The 25,492-nt window shown below is 54.3% G+C and overlaps 1 protein-coding gene across 6 annotated transcripts; it reads left to right on the forward strand.

The window, feature by feature from the left end:
• The first annotated feature begins 1,178 nt into the window (after positions 1 to 1,178).
• On the forward strand, positions 1,179 to 24,193 carry LOC115508120 (histo-blood group ABO system transferase-like). 6 transcript variants are annotated; one of them, XM_032592306.1, is made up of 9 exons: positions 1,179 to 1,307; positions 7,517 to 7,589; positions 10,552 to 10,602; positions 11,184 to 11,234; positions 11,480 to 11,536; positions 11,947 to 11,994; positions 12,843 to 12,878; positions 15,102 to 15,230; positions 22,044 to 24,193. In XM_032592306.1, exons 1-9 carry the CDS (start codon positions 1,268 to 1,270, stop codon positions 22,729 to 22,731), a joined length of 1,173 nt encoding a protein of 390 aa, XP_032448197.1. In that variant the 5' UTR covers positions 1,179 to 1,267; the 3' UTR covers positions 22,732 to 24,193. The 6 variants fall into 6 exon arrangements, with proteins under 6 accessions (XP_032448197.1, XP_032448199.1, XP_032448198.1 ...); XM_032592308.1 differs by having other exon boundaries at positions 11,187 to 11,234; XM_032592307.1 differs by having other exon boundaries at positions 10,555 to 10,602.
• The last annotated feature ends 1,299 nt before the right edge of the window (positions 24,194 to 25,492 follow it).

Consider the following 25,492-nt stretch of genomic DNA (forward strand, 5'->3'; position numbering starts at 1 on the left):
GTCATCTCCACAGATTTACCGCTTCTGGACGTTTCACGGAGGCGGGGTTCTAGAGTTCCGGCCTTTTGTGTCTCCCGGCTTTCACCGACCGCAGGGTTCGGCGATTCCTGCGCGGCTGTGTGATACTCCGTCGTGCGGACGGCCCACGCTCTGCTCGTCGATGGGCCGCCGGTGGGCTGTTGTCAGTCCGCTGCTGTGAACGCGTGTGGACGTGGACGCGGCACGGTGTCTGTTTCCGGCCCCTTTGGGTCTGTACCTGAGGCGTGGGACTGCTGGGGTCCGCGGTGGTTCTGCGCTACATTTTGGAGGAGCCGCCAGACTGTTTTCCACGGCAGCTTCACCGTTTTCCGTTCCCACCTGCGGAGTGTGGGGCCCCAGTTCCCCCCGTCCTTAGCAACACGTGTCGTTCTCTCGATTTTTGATTCTGGCCGTTCCAGTGGGTGTGGCCCTGACTCGCGTCTCCTCGAGGGCCAGTGGCGTGGAGAACCTTTGCGCCCGCTGGCCGTTTGCGTGTCGTCCTTGGAGAGGTGTCCAGCCGAGCCCCTCGTCCGTTTTGAAGTCGGGTGTCTTTTGTCGAGTTGTAAGACTCCTCCATACGTTCCGGCTGTTAGACCCTTATCAGATGCGATTTGTAAGTGTTCTAAAATACTATTTTGTGTGTTGTGAAGAGTGAGACAATTTTCTCTGCGTGGTTTAAGCTCCTGTTTAGGCCGCTGGCCCATTTTGAGTTAAGTTTTGTGTACAGAGCGAGGTGGGTGTGACAGCTGACGTCTCATTCAGCCTCTGCCGCTGCGTGACCCTGACAGGGGGCCCCCCGTGGGCCCAGCTCCGCAACCCTGCCCTCAGCCGGATGCAGGCCGGGGCATGCCTTGGGGATGATCCGAGGCAAGGGCCTCCCTTCCGACCGAAGTGGCTGGCGCTGAGCTGTGGGCCCGGCCGGTTGGGAGTGGTGTTGTGGTGTCTCCACCCTACCCTGCCCGCTTCCCTCATCCCTCCCCCTGGACCAGGTGGGAGCCCACACGGAGAGCGGGAGCGGGAGGACGGGGCCTCAGAGACAGCGGTCCTCTGCCTGTTCCCCGCTCTGCAGCGTACTGCGTTTAATCCCTGAGTGGTGTCCCTGCACCCCGGTGACACCCTCTCGGAGGCTTTCACTGGAGCTCATCTTTATCCCAGGGTGTCTGAAACCTCTGCAACCTTTCCTCTGGAGAAAACAGTAAGGCCCAGAAAGCGTCCGAGCCCCCTGGGCTGCGTGGAGCTCGGGCAGGCGATGCGCCAGGAGCAAAGCAGCTCCCCACGACGGGGCACAGGTGAGGAAAGGTCGAGAGCTCGAGAGCTCGGGGAGGGCAGGGGGAGTGGGAGCTAGAGACGTGAGCAGGGGCCAAATCTCCCAGGGCTTGGAGGCCGTGATGCAGGCGGGCTTGGCCCCGAGATCAAGGGAAACTGCCAGCTGGGCCCCTCTGCGATGTGAGGTTGGGAGAATTGGCCTCGGGCACCTGGCTGAAAAGTGTGGTGTTTGTCATGGGACTGACCTAAGCTGGCCACCCCCGCCAGGTTCCTCCCACCCAGGAGGGACAGGTGGGGTTGGGCCCAGGCAGGAGCCGGACTTTGTTACCTGGGTTGGTCTGGCTCTGAGCCTGAGTTCTGAGCTGTGCTTGCAGTTCCGCTAGGGTGCCCTCCACCTCCTACCCACCCGGCCTTGGGTCCTCAGAGGAGCCATGGACCCCAGAGGTGAGTGGAGAGGAATAAGGGCTCCGGGATGGGGCAGTGGTTACCCACATGGGCTCTGCCCATCTCTGCTGGGCTTCCGGCCACCTGGAGCCAGAGGTCGGGTCGGGCTGAGGGCCGGCGGGGTGGGGAGGGGGGGCCGGCTGGGTGCCGTGGGAGCAGGGAGGGTCTGGGAGCTGCATTTGCTTATGTGTGCGGGCGTGGGGGTAGGCTTGGGCAGGGATGATGCTGGCGCCCAGGAAAGTGCAGCAGAATGTGGCCAGAGCACTTAGTGTGGAGGGCAGACTTGGGGGAAATATCTTGATTTGCCATGAAAAGCTCCCTGCCCAGCCCTCCTGTCCCTGTGCCCTCTCCCGGGCTCTCTCCTTTCTCTACTAGTCTAGGCCCCAGAGGCTGGAGCAGGTGGTCGATGAGGGGATTTCCTCCTGCCGTGAAGCCTGTAGGAGACTCTCAGGAGCTCAGAGCTCAGACACAGCCAGTGCTTGGGGTAGGGGAGCCGGGTCACCTTCTGGGGGACCAGGACAAAGGAGACAGAGAAAAGGAGGGACAGAGGAAATAGGCTGAGGGGAGGGCCACCTCCTGTGGGTGCAGGCTGGGTCCCTGATATCACTAAAGCTGTCTGTAGCTGGCCCAAGGTCACACTACGACGCTGGGGTTTAAGGACAGAGGAAAGGAGAGAAGGGAGAGGGGAGGGGCCTGGAGAGCCAGGAGGAAGGCCCCTTCCTGGCCCAGCCCCCACCCCAAGCCTGGCCAGGATGCTGGGGTCTGCTGCATATTTGCCCACAGGGTGGTCTCTGCACGTCTGGCCGAGAGAGGGAAGCTTCTGTTTGGCCCTCGGCCCTCTCCCTGCCGTCTCTGCAGCTGCCTGGAAACAATTCAACACAGCAACTCGGGTTCTTACTTGTTAGCAGGACTACAGCCCCTGGCCCAGCCCCTGTGGCTGAGAGTAGGTGGAGAAACCCTAGCCCCGTGGGCAGGCAGAGCTCTGGGCATTGGGAGCCGTCGGACACGCCCCCCCACCTCCCCCCCGACACGGGGGCATTGACGCGAACCGCACAGCAGGCCCGCCAGCTCAGAGCTCCCGCCGGGGCCACCCTGCGCCCTGCTGCCTGTCCTCGGTGACCAGGATGGCGAGGACGTGATCCTGGTTTGTGCACATCTCCTAACGCCCGAGACCTGCCATTGTTTATTCACCTTCTCATCTGTGGCCCTTTGCAAGAGCCTGGCACACAGTGTGGCCTCAGTGAAACTTCCAGAACGGCAGTGCAAAGCCCGTGCCCAAAGCTGGGACGTGAAAATGGGCTGTGTGGGTCCAGATCTCCCAGGTACCCTCCACAGCTGGGGTCGAACCCCAGGCCCTGCGGTCTCCCCTTCTCCGACCAGAGGAGAAAGGTAGGTGACCCGGAGGCCTCTAGGAAGGCCCCCGGGTCTCTGCTCAGCCGTCTCCCCTGAGAACAGGAGGAAGCGGCCCTGGAGAGACGCTGGGGAGGTCCAGGGAGATCAGGACACAGCCCTAGGTTCCTCCCTCCATTCCGTCTTGCCTCCTGGGACTGGGCCTGGCTGGGGTGGGGGGATGCGGGGGGGGGGTGCCCTGGGGGCACCTGGGAGGAGACAGAGTGGGAAGGGGCTTCTTCAGCCTCTTAGGGAGACAGGGCTCAGCCTGGGCAGGAGGGCACATGTTTTTCCAGAAGAGGAAGGCAAAGACAACAGTGTGGTAGTCAACATTCTTTTGTTGATAAGAGGCAGCCAGACTGGGAGCAGGGCTCCCTCAAGAAACCCTGTCCCCAGCTAGCTGGGAGGGGTCACTGGACGTCCACTGTTGACTTGTGCCCTGGTTCTAAAGTGTGTCTGCTCTCCATGCCCAGAGCAGAGACCCTGTGTGGGTGGTGGCTGGTGGGAAGGACAGCTCCTGGAGCCAGCGGAATCCCACGGCCGCGAAGGCACGAGCTGAGTGATATTCCACGGTGTGGACAGACCGCACTTCCCTTATTCCTTCATTCGTTGTTGGACACTTGAGTTACTCCCACTTTCTGGGACCACTGCCGCCATGAGCACGTGCGGACCCAGCAGTGGGATTGCCGGACCACGCGGCAGTTCTGTGTACGTTTTGAGGAATTGCCGAGCTCTCTCCCCCAGCAGCCGCACCCAGGACCACACTCTGAAGGTGTGACTGACAGGGTGTGCTGGTGCGTTGAGTTGGGGTGGGGAGACGCCTCTGATCTGTCCATGCGCTCTGGTGCCTGGCCATGACGTGGAAAGTGTGCCCCACGGGGGGCCTGGGTGACGGGGACCCAGGGTCCTGTTTGGCTGTGAAAGGGCTGATGTGCCTTCAGTGGGGAGGGTCCATGAGTGCTTAGGTCTCCAGGTCCAGGGGTCGACAGAAGGTAAAGGCTGGAGAATGACCGGAGGGGGTGGCAGGGTAGATGTCATAGTTCATGCTCCCATGGTGCACGGTGGGGGCAGAAGAAAGGCTGGGGCCACGCCTGGAGCCTCCAGTGTCTGTGGCTCCCCCACCCCCCAGGAGGAGGTACAGAGGTGGCTGGGCGTGTGTCACCAGCAGACAGACCAGAGGGAGCAAAGTTCAGCCACACTGATGGGGCAAGTGGACTGAGGGCGGAGGAGAGAGTGCGGGGTTAGGGCTGCAGGGGTCCCAGTGGGTGGCTGGGGTGAAGGCTGGTTGGGGAGGGGGAGGAGAGAAGGGGAGGACGGACGGAGGGTATGGAGACAGGATGATTCAATCTCTCCAGGGCAGGGGAGCACTGGGAGGGCCCCAGGAAGGGAGTGTCCGGGGAGAACATGCATGACGCACGCGCACCATATGTGCCCCGTGCTGTGCAGGATCCCTCTCACCCAAGCCCTGCTCTGATTGGGACGGGGTCTCCCAGCTCACCTGGGTCAGCCCAGCCACTGCCCCGTGGCGCACCTGATGGGGCAAATCTGGACTCTTCAGTTCAGTCTTTCTTGCGCGGTGGTCACCGTAGCGAGGTCGAATGCCTGCGGCCTGAGTTGTCACCCAAGACCCCTTTGCCCTTTGTGGGCAGGGCGCCTGGCTGGCTTGGTTGGTGGAGCTCTCAGGTCACGATCTCATGTTCGTTCGTGGATTGACCCCCATTCCGGGCTCTGTGCTGACATCACAGAGCTTGCTTGGGGTTCTCTCTCCCTCCCTCCATCCTTCTCTCTCTCTCCCCCCCTTCTTCCCCCCCCCCAAAATAAATAAATAAACATTAAAACAAACCAAAGAAAAAACAGTTCATGGGTGCCTGGCTGGGTTGGTCCAGTCCGTGGAGCGTGCGACTCTTGATCTGGGGGTTGTAAATTTGAGTCCCACATTGAGTTTAGAGATTAAAGATAAAAAATTAAAAAAAAAAAAACCTAATTCAGTAGTTCTTATTTATTAAATCCTAGGAGCTATTATCAAAGGGCTTGGGGGTTTATGATATGAGTTCCAAACTTTAAAAAAAATTTCTTTGATTGCGTTTATGGTTGTCTTTTCAACTGTGCGTGAAAATCTTATTTTCACCGGGTCATATTTATTTGTCTTCATTTAGGGCTATTAAGAAGAAATCTGTGGCCAGACTTAGAAAGGGCCTGACCCTCTCCAAGACTGAAAATGCAGCATCTCTGTCTTATTCTGGTTTATTTCTGGGTTTATCTAATTTTATTATTTGGAGCGGGCGGTAGCCTTGCATGGTTCAAAGCTAAAAACGATCCCTCGACGTGGTGGGCCTCCTGCTCCCTGTATGTAACCGTTTTTAGTCATTCCCCACGCAGCCTTTTAGGTTTTTTAGGGAAGCGTGAACAACATACAAAAGGTGGAGTATTGTCTTCACTGTTGCGTACCTTGCTTTAAACCTGTGCTAAGCGTGCCCCTACTCTCTCTCAGAGCTGCACAGCATCCCCTTTGTTGGTCACGCAGAAGTGGACTTCAGTCCCTAGCCATGGACACTGGGGTCCTTTCCAGGCTCCTGCTGTTGTAGACAAAGCCTTCGTGAAAAACAATCATTTTACGCGTGGGCAGGTGTCTCTGTGGTGGAGATCCCCAGAAGTGGATTTGCCCGATCACATGCTGAGGGAGTCTGACTCTGGGTAAACACTGCCAGATGTCCCTTCCCATGGACTCCCTCCCCTTCCCACCCCCTACCGTGGTGTTTCTGAACCTCACCCCTCCCCAGTTATAGCAGTATAAGGAGGGAAATATAATTGAATTTAAATTGCCTCCAAAGAGAGGGGGCACCTGGCTGGCTGGGTCAGCAGAGCACGTGACTCTTGATCGCGGGGTCTTGAGTTCAAGCCCCACATTTGGCATAGGGCCTACTTTAAAAACAAAAAAATGTATTGTCCCTAAAGAGAAAAATACAAAGGAGTAAGATTTTGGCGGGTAAAGTTAAGCTTTGGAAGGCCACAAATAATTAATGTCTAAGGTGGTGTTCTTTTTGTCTTTTTTTTTTTTTTTTTTTTTTTTTGCATCCCCAAGAACCAATTTTGACCTGCCGGCTCCCCACACCCCCTGCCTTGAGAGCAGCCAGCAGACGCGGTGTGTTATCGCCCTCTGGTGGTGGGAAATGGTATCTCACTGTGGCTTGCTTGCTTTTTTTTTTTTTTTTTTTTTTTTTTTTTTTTTAAACCAGCTCCAGTATAATTGACATATAACTACACATATTTAAACTGTGCCTTTAGGGGCACCTGGGTGGCTCAGTCGGTTAAACATCGACTTCAGCTCAGGTCATGATCTCACAGCTTGTGAGTTCCAGCCCCCACGTCAGGCTCTGGGCTGACAGCTCAGAGCCTGGAGCCTACTTGGGATTCTGTCTCCCTCTCTGCCCTCCCCTACTCGTGCTCCCCCCTCTTAGAATAAATAAATAAACATTAAAAAAAAAATAAAACCTTTGCCTAATCCGAGGCCAAAGAAGCTACTCTTTATTTTCGCACACACCTCTGGGATTGCACATTTGGGTACATGTGGGTTTTCACATTTTCACACCCAGAGGAAACGGACGTATCCCTCTTAGACCCAGTGAAACTCTTTGGTAACAGTGTCTGGGCTGCACCCAGGTGTACATGTGCACGTTTTGTTTGTTTGGTTGTTTTCTCAGTCCAGCACTTGGGACCCCCCAACACATTTGTGATCAATGAGGTTCTCGCCGCTGGGACATCGGGCTTGGGCATCGTAAAACCCAGCGGTGGGTGGCTCGGGGGAGGAGGCTCTTTATCAGTGGTGGGTCCTGCTGTACCCGCCACCTTCAGCTAAGATTTAACTGATGCACGCTGTATGGCTTCCTTCCAACGCGCCCCTTTCCCGGGGTGCCACACCCCTGTAGTGGGCTCTCCCACCATGATGTATTATTGTGTGTACCTGTGCTGTCAGCCCCCACGGCATTAGGGCTGCGAGGTGCCCGTGGGGTGTGGGGTCCCCTCGGTGAGAGGGTTGGTGCACCGTCGTCTGTCACAGCCCTCCTGGGCCTTGTCCTTCACGCTCTGCCTGTGGCGTAATTGCTGCGGTGCGCCCCAACCTCTGAAGTGTGAAGAGTGGACCCGCGTCCCCGGGGGCTTGTCAACAAGGAGGGGCACCAGGGCAGGTGCCCAGGGGCTGCAGGGCAAGGCTCAGCGGGTTATGCCTCCAGGAGAGGTGTAACCCTCCTTCCCTGAGGGCACACAAGAGGGAGAGGGCTTTCAGCTGGAGCCCACAGAAGCCCCTCCCTGCCCGGTGCCCAGTGCCCAGTGCCCAGTGTGGGCCTCAACAAGGTGATTCGGGTGAACTGGCCCCGGAATAACCCAGGCTTCCTCTCCGCAGGCTTCTGGGGAAGGAGTGCCAGCTCCTGGCTGTGCGGGCTCCTGCTCTTGGCTGCGTGTCTGGGCTTCTACAGGTGAGAGTCTGGGGACGTCCCTGGGGTCCCTGTGGTGGGCTGGGGTTTAGTATAGCTAATTTGACTTTAATTCATGAAAACGGTCAGTGTTTTGGCCCACAGCCATGGTCCCGGAGAAGGTGTTACCCACACGGTCGCTGTCATTTTGCAGATAAGGAAACCGAGGGAACACGGTGGTGTTTTCTGCCTCAGATGCCCACTTCGCAGGGACGCAGACCCCCAGGCTCTGCTCCCTGATGAGTTGTCGGCATTTATAGGTTCCCTGGGGAGAGGTGGGGGGCAGAGGGCTTCTGAAGGCAGTGTTTTACAGCCTGTTAGAAACACCGGTTACGTAGAGCTCACACCGTGCTTTAAATGCATTTACCGAAAACAGATAACACTTTTTTTTTTTTTTACTGCCTTTCATTTGTTTAAAACAAACAGTAAAGGTTATGTTTCCAAACAAACTTAGTAAAATTGCATTCCCTTAAAAAAAAAATAGAATCTAGTGGATCCTTTTCAGTGCACTGGTTTTTATTCAAGGTGAAACTGCCCCTAGCCTCAACTTTGAGGTGGAAACTGAATGTTCACACGTACAGTCGAGACCACAGGAAGGCATTTTCACGTAGTGGTTAACCTTGAGAGCTATACGCGTTTTCACTGATGACTTCCGTAAAGTAATTTGTTAGGCGTTCACACTTACTGGATGTGGTGTCCTGTGCTGGGCACTGAGCAAGATGCTTGACGGACATTCTTGTACATTCTCTCAACAACCTGTAAGATCTGCATTATTATCCCCGTTTCACACCCGAGGAAGGTGAGGCTCCAGAGGTTAAGGTGAGACGCGGGTTATAAGGTAGGAAGTGGCAAGGCCAAGACGCAAACCCTTCCAAACCCACTTCCCGGGCCCCTGAGGGCGAGTCGACCTGGGGCCAGCATCTCATCTCAGGGCTGCGGGTCCAGCCAGTGCGTGCTCTGGAAAACGGTGCCCTCACTCTGTCGGACACGTCAACACATTGCCCTGGAGAGGCGTTTACTGAGCCTGGTGTTGGGGTGTGTGTGTGTGTGTGTGTGTGTGTGTGTGCGTGCCAGGACGTCACTGTCAATGGGACAGCTCCTTGTCTTGAGCAGTGTCCGATCTGGTAGGGGGAATACACAGGTGAGAGGCTGCCACGAGAGTGGGGACAGGCTTTCCTGGATCTCCCAGGACGAGGACACCCCTTGATCTGCCAGAGGTGGACACTGGCCAGGGCTTTGAAGGGCCAGTCTGGTCTAAGCGACAAGTGCTGGTGGAACCGATGGAACAGTGCTGGTGGGGGCAGTTGTACCCGTCCAGGTGGCCCCTCCCACCGCGTGGGGGCACAGGGACCTCCTGAATTGCTGTGCTGTCCTCCCGGGGCCTGGTGCCCACTTCAGAGCTTGCCTGCGTCCTGCTGCGGGTCAGGGGGCTGAGCTGGCTCCACAGCCGGTCCGGCAGGTGATCAAGGCCCCACCTGAACTTTATACGGCAGCAGAACTCCGTCCTCTGCGAGCGGCCTGTCCCGATGTCTGATTCTTAGAATGTGCCCTTGAACTGCATGAGAATATTCTTCCTTGTAGCGTAAGGACCCAGGGAGCGCTGAGAACGTGTGGCCCCTTCGGTGTCACGCCTTCAGCTTTTTGGAGACACCTGTCCCCGCGCCCTGCCGCTCCCTGCTGGGACCCAGTTCTGAAGCCCCTCACCCCGCCTGGACTCGCTGAAGTTCACAACGTGTGTTACAGCAAGTTTCCCAGGGTGGCAGCCCAATGGGTCTGGGGTCTGGGGTCTGGCCTCTTTTCTCCATCGAGATGCCATGGTTCTTTTGGGTTATTCATCCAGCGCCTCCTTCCTCTGCATTATCCCGTGTTTAGATCTTGTTTTCTCTTATTTTCTCCCTCATTTCAACACACCTTGGATTCCTTTTTAATATTTTTAGACTGGTAAATGTTTAGTACCCAAAAGATTCACCTGATCATTACATTAAGCTTCCTTGTAAAATATTTATTTATTTTGAGAGAGAGAGGAGGGGCAGCAAAGGAGAGAGAGAATCTCAAGCAGGCTCCACACTGTCAGCACAGGGCCCACCGTGGGGCTCGAACTCACGAATTGTGAGATCATGACCTGAGCAGAAATCAAGCGTCGGCGCGTAAGCAACTGAGCCACCCAGGCGCCCCCGGCTCCCTTCTGTGTTTTAACAGGCCCCCTAGGTGATTTGGATGCAGGCCGACATCGGTCTCTCTTTCTCACTCTCTCTCTCTCTCTCTCTCTCTCTCTCTCTCTCTCACAAAACAAAACAAAACAAAACGGAAAAGAAAATAGAAGCGGGGGTGGGGGGGGGGGCGCCTGGGTGGCTCAGTGGATTGTCTGACTCTTGATTTTAGCTCAGGTCATGAGCCGGGCGGGGGTTGTGGGATCAGACTCCACACTGAGCGTGGATCCTGCTTGGGATTCTCTCTCTCTGTCTCTCTCTCTGTTTCTCCCCCCCCCCACCCCTCTCCCTGACTCATGCACTCTCTCTATCTCTAAAGAAAAATAAAAGAGAGAGAAATAAACATAAAGGAATATAGAAAGGAGGCATGACTCTAGACTTGAGAGTGTCCGCAGGTCACCTGGGGAACTTGTTAGAAAGAGAGCTTTCTACCTACACACCCCTCCTAAGTGCTCAGCACTGTGCAGGGGCCTGGAATTGCATCTAGAAACGACTCCTCAGGTGAACGGGATGCCGCGGTCCTCGGCCCTGCTGTTGGTTACTATGGTGATGGGATTGCGTTACAATGGTCCAGATGACCAGCAGGAGTGGGGATGGGGCCAGAAGGGCTCTGGTCGGGCCCCACGTCCATTTTCTCAGGAGCCAGAGGCCAAAAGGGTGAGAATGTGTGTGTTAAAGTCTCAGCCTCGAACCCCCATCCTGTCGGTCCTCCCGCCCAGCGAAGACTCAGTTTCACACTCTTGTTTGTCCCCCAGCAATGTCTTCAGGCTGATTCCCGGACGGAGGCAGATGGGAGAGTCTCGAAGGTAATGGCGGCGTCTTTGGATTCAGGGCGGTTCCTTCTAGAAAGATCTAGAGCAGAAATAGAAATATACATATGTACTGAATTGGAGGTACTTCTAACCAGAGACCCTCGGTTCCCAGTGTGACTCCCGAGTCCCTCCCTCCACCGTGTTTTCTCAAACCTTGACAAAGGACAAGGCAGAGAAAGTTCTAGCTTGCGCTGGAGAGAACACGTTTACAGAGTTCACGCACTGCCCAGCGGGCTGTGCGGCAAGGCGGGGGTTCTGGGAGGGATAGCGCCTGGTATGGGTTCCGGGGTCCCTTCAGCCGCTTCGACGGGGCCGAGCGGGGGTGGGGGCCCTCTGACCCCGTCGGGGCCCAGACAGGTCGAGGCTCAGTGTCCTCTCAGAGCTCATTCCTTCCAGAGCTGGCCTCTCTGGCGACCTGTGAACAGATAAGGTGACAGCTCCCAACCGGGACGCGTCACGAGCCCCCAGGGCGTGGCCCGACCCCAGTTCTCTCTCCGTCCAGCTTGGGGGGCCCACACATGCTGGTCGGATGGCCGGGTGGATGGTGGGCTCAGCTGGTGTCACTTTCTCTCCAGCAGCACTGAGGGCCGTCCCCTGCAGGGCCAACGGGAGAGCCTGCCATCGAGGTAGTGACTTCCGCTCCTTCCTCCTCCCTCACAAACACTGGCCTTCGTCGGCCCCACTGAACTCCATCCAGGAGCCTGTCTCCCCTCCCCCCACCCCCAGGCCTGGCTGGGGTCCCCAGGGGTCGGTGGGGAGGGGGGATGCACACCTAATCCTGGCCTGGGGCGCCCCCCTCTTGAGGGCACGGCTCTTTGTTGGCAATCGCTACTTTTCACGAAGTGAGTCGATGGAACCTTTCCTCCCTCAGCCAGGATGGCCGCCGTGTGGTCCCGCAGGGGATGCTGCTGGAGACAAAGCAGTGCAGGTGAGGGGCGGGGAGCGGGGCTCCCGGGGCTGACGGGGTGAGGGGGGCCTTGCCAGAGCTCTTCTGGGGATTCCAGGACCCGCAGGGACAGCCACGGTCCTGCCTCCTGGTCTCTGCTCCTCCTCCCCAGGTGTGTGTGTGTTGGGGGGGCAGTGTCTCCCGAGGCCGTGGTCACCCCCTGCGGGTGGAGCCGTGCACCACGCTCCCAGACACGGTCAGCGTGTCCAGGGTTTCTCGGCCCTGCTTCAGACCCCCGCTCCACTCCCCTGGCCCAGGCTCGGCATCACACGGGAACTTTCTCCTCAGGGGCCGTGACGTGGCTGGCCCTGGAGGAGACCTGCCCGCTGGCGCGGGAGCGCTTCCCCCAGGACCCGGCCCTGGGCTGAGTGCTCTCTGTTTCCCTCCCTCAGTGAAAGGGACTGCCCCCCGGACGCCTGCAGAGTCCCTGAAGTCCCCAGGTATGGGGACCACCTCTTCGGGTGTTTCTGTGCCTCTTTCCGAGCAAGTCAACATGTGCCTCCCCATCCCCTTCCTCACCCCCACCCAGTCCAAGGCCTGATTCCCAGGGGAGAGGAGGGTGATGGGGGAGAGGAGGGTGATGGGGGCACAGGAGAACAGGAGGAGACGTTAGATGATGGGAGTCACAGGGGGTTTCCACTTGACCTCCAGCCGTGGGGCTGCTCAGTGTCTTGCCCGTGGCACACTCAGCCCCGGCTTCTCAGCCCTCAGCTCAGCTAACACCTGAGGATGATGTGGCCCGGGGAGGGCATGGAGGTGGGTGTGGCATGGGGGCTGGATGGGGTGGGGGTGGGCCTTCGTAGTTGTGAGGTAGACCCATGTTAGGACTTTCAACACAGGGAGAGAGAGAGAGAGGGAGGGAGGGAGGGAGAGAGAGGAAGGAGATGTGGGGAGTCTAGAGCCTTGGCAGTTACCAGAGACCTTGAGGGGTGACCCCCCTTTCCTCTGCGTGGCTTTTAGCCTCATCGGTTTATCACTGGGAAGCATGTGGCGTCCCCAGGGCTGGGTGGGCACGTTTGACCGCTGTCTGTCTAGTGAGTGGACAAGTGACGAGTGGACAAGAGGAAGAAAGGAAGGAGGGAAGGAGGGGGAGCAGGAGAGAGGAAAGAAGGAAGGAGGAGGAAGGCAGGAGGGCGGACGGGCAGGCTGGCAGTCCTGTGGTGCCCCTGGCACAGCTGGCCGTCTAGACGGGGAGGACAGCACCTTGCAGCTGTGGACGTAGACTGCCTGGCTCCGAGACGCTTCTGGGTGCGACTGTCCGCCTCCCTGACGCGTGTCTTCTCTGCAGGATGGTTTACCCCAAGGCCCAGCTCCTGCAGCCTGCGTAAGTTAGCACATCCCTGCCGTGGCCACCGGCCCGCCTCGAGTTCTCCTCTCCCTCACTGCCACCTGTCCTAGCCTTTTCTTTTCCTTCTCTTGCCGTGAGAGGGGGCTGGGCTCGTTGCTAACGGGTCTGGTCCCGGGCGAGGGTGCCAGGGAAGGCGCCTCCAACTCCTGGGCCCGGGGAGCATGGGTGTCCACAGAAGGCACGGAACCCTCTCTCCAGACTCTTCCTGGGGACGCAGGACAGGTCTGGGCTGGGTTCCCCCGGTGCGGGCGCCCGTCCCCGCAGCCCGGCCTCCTCAGCCCGCACCTCCTGGCTGTTCTGCAGCCGGTCCCTGTGGCCTCAGACAGGAAGGTCGCCCTGAGGCCACGCTGGTCAGCCCTCGCTTTACAAGCAGGGAAACTGAGGCTCAGAGAAGTGAAGGTACTTGCCTGAGTCTGTGCGACCGGCGAGGGCGCGGTCGGGTTCCGAGCCCAGGCCGTGCGACCTCCCTGCCGGGAGAGCTGTGAGCGCGCACTGTCATTTCTGACACCAGTACCCACGCCTCCTTGAGTCCTTAGAGCCACCCGGAGGCCGTGACACCTGACACGTGACCTCCCTGGAATGAGAGGGCTGTCCCTGGGGAGGACACACACACACACACACACACACACACACACACACACACACACACAACAGGTCCAAAGCACTCCATTTAAAATATCTCAAAAATACGAAGTCTCTTATTTTAAAAACCGATCACGTATTGAAAGGATGGTATTTTGGACGTTGTGGGTTAAACAACATACACCAGATTAATCGTAACTTTACCTGAGACAGAGCATGAGTGGGGGAGGGGCAGAGGGAGACGCAGGGTCAGAAGCAGGATCCAGGCTCTGAGCCATCAGCACAGAGCCTGACGCGGGGCTCAAACTCACAAACCGTGAGATCATGACCTGAGCTGAAGTTGGGCGCTCCACCGACTGAGCCCCCCAGGCGCCCCTCACCTGGTCACTTTTACCTTTGTGTGCTTACTAGAACAATTTTAAATTACAAATCTCTGTTGGACACAGCCCATCTGGAGGGACGGGCTGGCGTGAGCCTGTTCCCGTGGGTCGTGGAGCCGTGTCCCGAGAAGCCACGAGTGAACGGGCACTCGTGAGACGGGATGGGAGGAGAGGAGAGAGGCGTCCGTGCGGGCTAGGGTGGAGAAGGGACAGAGAACGTTCTGTGGGGCTACACTGGGGGGAGGGGAAGCCCTCGAGATGGGAGGGGGCTGGAGGCCTAGCTTTGTCCCTGAAGAAAACTCGTGTTACCCCCTACTCCCAGCAAACAGGTAGGTTTCCCACAGGGAACAATGCCGCCGCTCCCCCCAGTCAGCAGCCCCCACGGCGGGGGCTCCCACAGCCCGCCCCCCGCCCCCCACGTGCCAGTCGCAAGTTCTAGGCTGTCACCTGTGCTTTTGACTGACCGGCCGTAGCTCAGGGCTCCCACCGGCCCCTCCTCGGGCTCGATGACTTTCTAGGGTGGCTCCAGAACCCAAGAAGACAGTCTACTCTTGGTGATACTCGGCGTATCACCAAGGGCGCGGAAGCAGCCAGGGGCACAGGTCCCCAGGGGGCGGCGCGGGGAGGCCAGGGAGCCTCCGTGCCCTCTCGGACCCCGTCGTCAGGATCTGGCGGAGGCTCCCTCACACACGCACCTGCCGGGGGGATGGGGGCTGCGGCTGCAGTGTCACGCTTCTGACCACGGCGTGGTCTTTCCGGTGGCCGGTCCCATCCCGAGCCATCCAGGAGCCCGCCCCGGGTCACCTCATTAAAACAAAAGGTGTCCCTGTCACCCAGGAAGTTCCAAGGGGTTTAGGAGCCCCGTGTCAGGATCTGGGGTCAAAGAGCGAATATGTGTTTCTTACGGCCAAGTCCCTATTGCTGGGAAAGGGCTTGGCTATTGCTCTCACTGAGATGCAGCTCCTTCTCGGAAATGGGGTTGGGGGCCTCCCAGAAGGAGTGTCCTGTGGGACCCAGCACTCGGCGGTGCTCAGGAGATACTCCACGCGGGGCAGTGAGGGAATGGCAGGGTCAGGGCTCAGGGGCTGAGCTTGTGAGGCAGAGAGCACTGGATTGGGAGTCTGGAATCCCGGCTGCGTCTAACTGCGCTGCTCGTGGACTGTGGACCTTTGGTCCTTCCTTCCCCGGCTCACCTTTCCATGCCCTGCTCTAACGCACTGTGACCTGTTCCCTCTAGGAGGGCAGACGTGCTGGTCATGACCCCCTGGTTTGCTCCTGTCATCTGGGACGGGGTCTTTGACTCTGCCATTCTGGACGCACAATTCGAAAACACCACCGTTGGACTGACCATTTTTGCCATCAAAAAGTAAGTGAGACCTGGGACGCCTGGGTGGCTCAGCCAGTTAAGTGTCTGACTCTTTGGCTCAGGTCATGATCTCACAGCACCTGGGTCTGAGCTCCGAGCTGGGCTCTGCCCTGATAGTGTGGAGCCTGCTTGGGATTCTCTCTCTCCCTCTCTCTCTCTGGCCCTCCCCTGCGCGTGCTCTCTCTCTCTCTCTCTCTCTCTCTCTCAGAATAAATAAACTTAAAGAAAAAAATAGGTAGGTAAGATCTTGGCAGCTGTGTGGAGAAGGACACTGCCCAGGCTAAACCAGGAAGCCAAGCCCCAGGTAGGGGGCACTCCTCACCAGATGTCTCTCTTTGCCAGGATGGGGTGCTCACAGGGGGAGGGGGAGGCGTGGGTGGCTTTGTGGGCAGGTGAACCTGGTGGGATTTGCACGGGCCACCAGGCACACCCCTGCTCAAAATAGCAGCCCCACACCTGAGAGTCGTCTGCTCCAGAAGTGACCGTATCAACCATTCAGAGGCCTGGCAGCCACTGCTGACCACTTAGCGGGACTAACCCTGTGACCCAAACCCATGAGCAGGTGCTCGGCCGCCCCGATGCGTTCCCCTGGGAGGCTGACTGAGGCTTGGCGTCCCAGTTAGCCGGAGCAGGCTTACTATGCGGTGGAGTCGGACCTGAAGGCTCCAAGCTGCATTTACGGCTTTGGGGCTAGCTTGTTTGCTTTGGAAACCGGCTCGTGTTTCACATCCGGCACCTTCGCTGGCATGTGTCGGGCGCCTTTGCACGTCGGCACACGCAGACCTTCCTCATTCTTTCGAACGGCTGCCCACTCTTACTCCAGAGCCACTGCATTCCCCGCTTGAGCTGACCGTTCCGGAGAGCTGCCTCAGGCAGCACCCTTGCAGACAACCTTGCATCACGAAACTTTTCAGTTGCGAGGCCGAGTTGCGAAAATGTCACAGTGAACGTGTGTCTGCCCACCACCCGGACTCCGCCGCTAACGTTCTTGTTTTTCCCCTTCTCACTTTGCCTGGTTTTATTGGGATATAATCAATATATAACATCATCTCGATGTAAAGTGTACAACATAATTGTCTGATGTGTGTACGTGTCGTGAAACGATCACCCCAGGAGGACCTACTCTCGGCAACTTTCAAATATGCGATACGGTATGTCAGCTGCAGTGGCCATGCTGTGCGCTCCGTTCCCACAACTGATTTATCTTATGTCTGGAAATCCGTACCTTTCGACCACCTTCACCGCTTTCCCCAGTCCTGCACCTCTTGCCCCTGGTAACCACTTATTGTCTGTTTCTATGGATTCAGGGTTTTTTGTTTTTGTTTTTGTTATTTAAAGACTCCAAATATAAGTGGGATCACACAGTACTTATCTGTCTCTCTCTGACTTAATTTCACTTACATAATGGCTTCGAGTGTCAACCATGTTGTTGCAAATGGCAGGATTCCTTCCTTCTTTTCTTTTCTTTTCTTTCTTTCTTTCTTTCTTTTTTTCTTTCTTTCTTTCTTTCTTCTTTCTTTCTTTCTTTCTTTCTTCTTGCTGAGTAATATATATATATATATCTCACACTTTCTTTATCCAGCCATCTGTTGGTGGACACTTGGGTTGTTTCTCTGTCCAGGCTGTTGTAAATACTGCTGCAGTGAACGTGGGAGGGCAGGTATCTCTTCAAGATACTGATTTAGGGGCACCTGGGTGGCTCAGTACATTGAACATCAATCACCTAAAATGATTGCTGAGTGTCCCAGGGTCATGGGATGGAGCCCCTCATTAGGCTCTGAGCTGAGTGTGAGTGTGGAGCCTGCTTGGGGTTCTCTCTCTCTCTCTCTCTCTCTCTCTCTCTCTCTCTTCCTCTCCCTCTCCCTCTTAAAAAAAAACTTAAAAAAGGATATTGGGGTGCCTGTGTGGCTCAGTCAGTTGAGTGTCTGACTTTGGCTCAGGTCATGATCTCACAGTTCGTGAGTTCGAGCCCCACATTGGGCTTGCTGCTGTGGGCCTGTCAGTGCAGAGCCCCCTTCGGATCCTCTGTCCCCCGTTCTCTCTTCCCCTCCCCTGCTTGTGCTCTTTTTCTCAAAAACAAAGTAAAACATTTTTTAAAAAATTAAAAAAGATACTGATTTAATTTCCTATCTTTACCCCCATCTCTATCATCTGTCTCTTTCTACATCTCCAGAAGTGGGATGGCTGGATTGTAGGGTAGTTCCGTTTTTTTCTTTTTTTTTTTAACGTTTATTTATTTTTGAGACAGAGACAGAGCATGAACAGGGGAGGAGCAGAGGGAGAGGGAGACACAGAATCTGAAACAGGCTCCAGGCTCTGAGCTGTCGGCACAGAGCCCGACACGGGGCTCGAACTCACGGACCGTGAGATCATGACCTGAGCCGAAGTCGGACGCTTCACCGACCGAGCCACCCGGGCGCCCCTGGGTAGTTCTGTTTTTAACTTTGCAGGGGCCTCCCTACCATCTTCCGACAGTGCACAAATGTGCCCTTTTCTCCACATGCTCTCGGGCACTTGTGTCTCTTGTCTTCCTGAGATGAGCCTTCTAACGGGTGTGAAGGGATGCCTCATTATGGTTTTGATTCGTGTTTCTCTGACGATGAGTAATGTGGAGCACCTTTTCATGTACCCGTTGGCCATTTTAATATTTTCTTTTGTATGATTTCAATCTTCTTAAGTTTGCTAAGATTTGTTTTGTGGCCTAACATATGGTCTATCCTAGAAAATGTTCCATGTGCCCTTGAGAAGAACATATGTTCTACCACTATCAGATGGAATGTTCTATGTTGTCTGTTAGGTCCATTTGGTCTATAGTCTTGTTCAAATATGCTGCTCCCTCACCGATTCTCTGTCTAGGTGACCTATCCATTTTTGAGAGTGGCTTATTAAAGTCAGCCATCAATATCATATTGCTGTTTATCTCTCCTTTTAGTTGTGTTAGTATTTGCTTTATGTGTTTAACTGCTCTGATGATGTTGGGTGCATAAATGTTTACAATTGTTATATCTTCTTAATGGATTGACCCCTTTATCATTATAGAATAACCTTCTTTGTCTTTGATCATTTTTAGCTTAAAGCCTACTTTGTGTGATAAAAATATATCTTCTCGTCTTTCTTTCAGTCAGTGTTTGCTTGAAATATCTTTTTCTATTCCTTCACTCTTGGTCTGGTCTCTAAAGCTAGAGTAGGTCTCTTTTAGGCAGACTATTGTTGGATCTTTGAAAAACTTTTTTTTAAATCCATGTAGCCATTCGACATCTTTTGAGTGGAGAATCCTTTTACCTTTTAAAAAAGGTAATTCTTGAGAGGTCTCAAGTAATTCTTGAGAGGTCAGGACTTCCTGTTGCCATTTTGTTCATTGTTTTCTGACTGTTCCGTGGACTCTCTGTTGCTTGCTTCCTCTCTTGCTGCCTTCTTTTGTGGCTGGATGACTTTTCACCGGTAGCTTTGACTCCTTTACTATTCCTGGTAGTGTATCCACTACAGATTTTCCCTCTGTGGGTAGTAAGGCTTACATAAAATATTTTCTGTTTATAACAACCTCTTCTACGCTGATAACAACTTAATTTCAATAGCTTCTATAAACAATACTTTCACTTCTCTCTCTCTGTCTCACATTTTAGGTGATTGGTGCTACAATTCACATATTTTTAAATATTGCTTACATAAACAGATTACTATATTCATGGTTGGATTTTTTATGTTTGTTTTTTTAACTCTTAGAGTTGTAAGTGATTTATGCACCGCCATTACAACATCTGACCTTGACTGTATGTTTACCATGACCAGTGGATTTTATCAATATATTAATGTTTTTATCATATTAGTCAGCATCTTCTTCCTTCTGCTGGAAGAGCGTGATGCCCTGTGGCATTTCTTGTAAGGTGGCTCTACTGGTGATGAACCCCCTTAGCTTTTGTTTGGGAACGCTTTCTCTCTCCTTCATTTCTGGAAATCAGCTTTGCCGGGTGTCGTATTCTTTCAACATTTTGACTATATCATCCCTCTCTCTCGTGGCCTGCACAGTTTCAAGCGTCACATGCTCTTCCCATTGAGCCACCCAGGCACCCTCCTTATCTTTGACTTTTGACAACTTAATTATAACGCATCTCTCCGTAGCCCTTTTCAGATTCAACCTATTTGGGGTCCTTTGAGCCTCATGAATCCAGATGTCCGGGTCTCTCATTTGGGAAGTTTTCAGCCATTATTGTTGTAAATGTATTTCCTGCCCATTTCTCTTTCTCTCCTCCCTCTGGGATTCCCATCATGCATATATTATTTCTTTTTATGGTTTCCCATAAGTCCATAAGCTTCACAATTAACATTTTATTGTACTTGCGTGATCGCTAATCTACTCGTCTGGTCATCCTTCTGTCCATCTATCCATTCATAGTTGCTTTTGCCATGTGTGAAGGTAAATCTGGGACATCAGCACACTCGCCCTAAATACTTCTCTGTGCATGTCATTAACTGGAGCTTGAGATGTGTTTATGGTTTTTCTTCTTCCCAGGCGAAATGTACATACACGAATTCCCTGGGTTTTGGTGAATACATATCGTTGTGTAACCAAAATTCTTTCTACATGTACAGTGTTCCCATCACCCCCAGAACGTTCCGTCGTGCCCCTTTCCGGCCAACCCCTCCCCCTACAGCCTCTCCTGCGGCGTCGCTTGTCCTGATTCTTTTCTACTCTAAGATTATGTTTGCCTCCTGGAGCCCTAAAGCATATCCTGCTTTGTGCTGCCTTTTCTGAGCATCGTAATTTTGAGATTTAGCCGTGATTTTGCGTGAACCGGTAGCCCTTTCTCGCTGCTTAGCGTTCTGTGGGGTGGGCGCACCACAGTTGTCTGCTGCACTTTCCGTTTTGACGGACACCTGCTTCCAGGGCTTGGACACTATAAGTAAATATGAATTATGTTGGACAGACCTTTTGCGGACACGCAATCTACCTTTTCTCCATTGAACATCTAGGAGTAGAACCGCTCAGGCTTAGGCGAGAGATGGCTTTCCTTTTGTAAAGAACCACTCCGCACGTTTTTCCGGTTTCACGCCCCCACTCACAATACACGGAAACTCCGGCTGCTCTACCTGCCTCACCAGCATCTGACGGCGTGAGTCGCCCGTGAACTTTTATATCTGGGTCCTTATACTCACATACGAGTAGATCTGCGGCATAGGGTCCGGGCAGTGGAACCGGGGGAAGAATATACACATTTAAAGTTTGAGCGTATTTTCTCCTATGCCCTCCGAAAGGGTTACACAAATGGTTACTTGACCCAGGGGTACATGAGAGTGCCTGCCTTCCCGTGCTCTCAGCCACACCGACGTATTCACTTACTCATCTGTTAAAAAAGACCTTTACTGAGTGAGCAGTTATGACGTGTGCACAATAGGGGTAAGGTAGTTTCCCAAGCAGACAAAGGCCTACTTTCATGGAGCTACGTTCTAGATGGAAAGAACACGTAAAGATGGAAAAGACGGGAGAAGAAGTAAAACACAAATACAAAATATGTCAAGGTGGTGATAGGGGCTCTAAAAGAATACCTAAGGCTGGGTAAGGGGTGGAGAGGGATGTATCTTCATGTTTATTTGTGTATTTATTTGCTCTTTCTTATTGGGTTATAATTTCCACGTTGTAAAATGTACACCCGTTCGAGGGCATAGCCTGCAGCATCCCCTCCCTCTCCCCACCGCCTCATGCATCTGCGTTGATGCTAGCAGGGAGACCTATGAGGCATATGCAGTTCTGGGCATTGGTCAAGGAATGGAAGCTATTATAGGGGGCGAGCACTGCAGGGAACAGGCTCCCAGCCCCAGGGAACAGGTAGTGTGAGGGCCCAGAGGAGCATGCCTGGCCTGGGTCGGGAACATCAAGTAGCCAGCCTGCCCGGACAAAAAGGTGGACAAGAGGAGAAGGAGACCACATCAGAGGCGGGTCTTGTAGGGTCTGGAGGACCACTGTAGTGTCCTGAATTCGTTTCTAGTTTTTCTTAAGGACAAGGAACCATTTGAGGGTCGTGGGTTGGAGAAATCCATCATCTGGACATTATCTATCATTTGAACTTTTGCCAGCCTTGTGGACTAAGAAAATACCTTGTGGTTGAGACTATCTGCTCCATACCCAAGCAGTCTGAAGGCCTCCTTTTACTATCCAGTTGAGATACATGATCTTTAGCTAGTCTAGTAGATTGGCTATGGTTTTATTTTTATCTTTCGATTAAAAAAAATTTTAATATCTTAAAATTTAAAATATTAGACACAGAATCGGAAGACACAGAATCGGAAGCAGGCTCCAGGCTCTGACCTGTCAGCACAGAGCCCGACGCGGGGCTCGAACTCACGAGCTGAGATCATGACCTGAGCTGAAGTCCGACGCTCAACCGACTGAGCCACTCAGGCACCCCATATCTTTTGATTTTTAATCATGGTAAAATGCACAGAACATTGACCATCTTAACTATTTGTAAGCGTGCGTTTCAGTGGTGTTAAGTGTTCACATTGTAGGGCAACCATCCCCACCATCCGTCTTCAGATGCAAACCTGAAATTCTGTGCCCATTGAACACTAGCTCCCCATTCCCCCCTCCCCCAGCCTCTGGCAACCACCCTTCTGCTGTCTGTTCCTATGAACTTGCCTCTTCTGGACACCTCCGTCAAGTACATTGACTTTTGCAATTGGCTTATTTCACTTAGCATGATGTCCTCAAGGGATGGCCATGGTATTATAAGCTGGTTTTGCCTAAGTCTGTTTTTCTGCTGCTGTTTGATTGTGTTTAACACCCACCGTCTCTCCTGGGGTGCTTGTTGGTCTTAGATACGTGGCCTTCCTGGAGCTGTTCCTGCAGACGGCGGAGAAGCACTTCATGGTGGGACACAAGGTCACCTACTACGTGTTTACCGACCGGCCGGGGGATGTGCCCCGCGTGCCCCTCGGGGAAGGGAGGCAGGTGGTGGTCCTGGAGGTCCGGAGCTACTCGCGCTGGCAGGACGTGTCCATGCACCGCATGGAGATGATCAGCAACTTCTCCCGGCGGCGCTTCCTCCACGAGGTGGACTATCTGGTGTGCGTGGACGTGGACATGAGGTTCCGCGACCGCGTGGGCGTGGAGATCCTGTCCCCGCTCTTCGGCACCCTGCACCCCGGCTTCTACGGGGCGGCCCGCGAGGCCTTCACCTACGAGCGCCGGCCGCAGTCCCAGGCACACATCCCCAGGGACGAGGGCGACTTTTACTACGCGGGAGGCTTTTTCGGGGGGTCGGTGGCCGAGGTTCTGCGGCTCACGTCGGCCTGTCACCAGGCCATGGTGGTCGACCGGGCCCACGGCATCGAGGCCGTGTGGCACGACGAGAGCCACCTGAACAGGTACCTGCTCTACCACAAGCCCACCAAGGTGCTGTCCCCCGAGTACCTGTGGGACGAACATATGCTGCAGAAGCCACCTTTCCTCCGGAAGCTGCGCTTCGTGGCGGTGCCCAAGAATCACGCAGAAATCCGGCACTGATGGGCCGGGGGGGGGGGGGGGGGCTCCAGGAGGTCTCCCTGCAAGGCTGCGGCCGGCCTTAGCGGGTCTTCCACTGGGAAAGGGATCGGCCACAGCTCTGGTGGCGAATGAGTCCCCGTGCCTCAGTTTCCTCTTCTGGAGAGACTCCCACTACCCACCAAGCACACACGGCTCTGGTTTTTCATCTCTCCCTAATCCTGCCTCGTATTTAAAATCGGCTCACCCTTCGTGGTGCCGGTAAGGTCCCCGTCCCCGGCAAGGTTTCTTTGTCTCTTCCTCCTGCGGTTGAGGCCCGCTGCTCCCCGCTCCGCCTTTCTAGCGCTGTGTCCTTCCGGCTCCATCTGCCATCCCGCCCCTATTTCCAACTGGCCTTGCCCATTACGGTGTGAGCTCCTGGGCCGAGAGGCTGAGATCTCTCCGCCTTTGTCCAGGTCCCTTCCTACCACAGGGCCTTGTGCCCGGAGACTCCCAAAACAGGTTCACATTTGAGTTTAAGTGACCCGTAAAAACCCAGGACACCGTGTGCTGAGACGGTGGGCGAGGCCCAGCCAGGGAGCACTTTTCCAGGTTTGGTCTGGGTCGGTTGGTGGCTTGCGGCTTTGGGTTGTTGGGCTTCTTCTTCTGGGGTTTCTGGCGGTTTGTCACATGCTTTTGCTCTTACTGCTTTTCTCTGACACACGTTGAAAACGCCTTCTTCGGGTTTTTACGTTGCCACTTCAACTCTTTCAGCGTAGGCAAATTTAAGAGATCGCCCCCTGCTTCGAAATCGTGAAGATAGTCTCTTTTGTTATCTTCCAGACACTTAATGTTTTTGCCTCACACTTGAGTCGTTAATCTACCGAAAGTGACCTGTGTGTGCTTTTAACGGAAGGGCTCAATTTAATGCGGCTTTCTCTGGATAACCATCACCCGAGCACCGCTTAGTGAACACATGTTTGAAAACCTACCGGAAAGTTCTTCTCCCTGACATGCACTGTCATCGGCCTCATGCTGGCAGCTGTCCTTCCGTGCCGGGTCCGTTAGGGTCTCTCTATTCTGTTGCATTTGATGCGGTTTTGGTGTGGTGGGGGTCTGGAGCCGATAGCCGAGAAAGAATTCTTGTGTCTTTGGTGCTTAAAGGTGATTTCATCAAAGCACAGGGACAGGGCCCGTGGGCGGGAGGAGCTGCCCTAGGGTTGTGAGGAGTGACTGGTTATACACTACAGAGTTGGGGGAGGTCAAGGCAAAAGGAAGCCTCCAGAAGGAATTTCACATGGTAAAGAAGACTGCTAGGATAACTGAGGCCTGGCTGTTGTCACCCTGAGGTGGTTTTTCCTCTAGTAAGTCAGTAACATGAAGACAGTAGGGAGTTCCTGGAGGAATGTTCTACTCTGCTTGCCTCAGGAGGCTGCACGTTATAAAGAAATTTAATGTTAAAAAAAAAAAAAAAAGAAAGAAATTTAATGTTATTTGCATTTCCATCTTGTCTTTGTTCCCCACATCCCTACGGAGGAGAGGGTGGGTGATGTTGGGGCTCCAGGAAACTGAGTCTATGGGTTTCTGGAGGTTAAGCTATTGAGGAGATTGCCTTTTGGGGGGCTGCCTGGGTGGCTCGGTCGGTCAAGTTTCTGACTTCAGCTCAGGTTGTGATCTCACAGTTAGTGAGTTCGAGCCCCGCGTTGGGTTCTGCACTGACAGTGTGGAGCCTGCTTGGGATTCTCTCCCCTTCTCTCTGCCCCTCCCACACGTGCTCTCTCTCTCTCTCTCCCTCAAAATAAATAAACATTGAAAAGAAAAGATTGCCCTTGTACTTTATTCAGACACGTACGAACTGATGATGACTGTGATGTCTATCAGCCAGCCTTTGGTTTTTCCCTTTCCTTTCTTCTTGGGCAGCCAGGAGAGCCTGAGGAACGTCACACGCATCCCGCCTGGGGGCAGGGGGTCGCTTGTGGGGTGTCGGCCTGCCTGACGCCCCCTCGGCACATCGGCCAGCTGGTCTGTCCTCGTGGCGCCAACCAGCATCTTACTCGTTCTGGGCCTAGAAACAGGTCTTGGTATCTGGTGACAAGTCCTCCCCCGACTCTTTAAGAGTGTTCTGATTGCCCTTGGCCCTGGCCCTGCTGCATTTCCATCTTTAATCTTCTGTCACACGGCACCGAGGAGCCTGCTGGAGGTTTCCTCAGAACCGGGGTAAAAATATCTTGTCGATATCAGAGATCCCACCCTGTGAGCAAAGCTCTCGGTTTACTCAGTCCTTCAGTCTTTCAACGGAACTTCGTAATTTTCTCCGTAAAGGTCTTGCAAATCTGTTTTTCAAGACTCGTAGCTAGGTGCTAGGTTTTTTTTCCTCCAACGTTTTATTTTTTTGAACTTAAAACATACAGGGGTGCCTGGGGGGCTCAGTCAGTTAAGCCTCCGACGTCGGCCCAGGTCATGGTCTCGTGGTTGGTGGATTTAAGCCCCACATCAGGGGCGCCCGGGAGGCTCAGTGGGTTAAGTGTTCGACTTCAGCTCAGGTCACGATCGCACAGTTTGTGAGTTTGAGCCCCGCGTCGGGCTCTGTGCTGATGGCTCAGAGCCTGGAGCCTGCCCCGGATTCTGTGTCTTCTCCTGTCTCTGTCCCTCCCCGCTCATGCTCTGTCTCTCTGTCTCTCAATGATAAATAAACATTTTAAAAAATTAAAAAAAAAACTTGAAACATGCAAAAAAATTTTTAAAGAATCACACAGCAAACACTCCCGTACCTACCACATAGATGCCACTGTGAACACGGTGCCGT

The sequence above is a fragment of the Lynx canadensis genome, chromosome D4, assembly GCF_007474595.2.
Source record: "Lynx canadensis isolate LIC74 chromosome D4, mLynCan4.pri.v2, whole genome shotgun sequence".
Classification (NCBI taxonomy): domain Eukaryota; kingdom Metazoa; phylum Chordata; class Mammalia; order Carnivora; family Felidae; genus Lynx; species Lynx canadensis.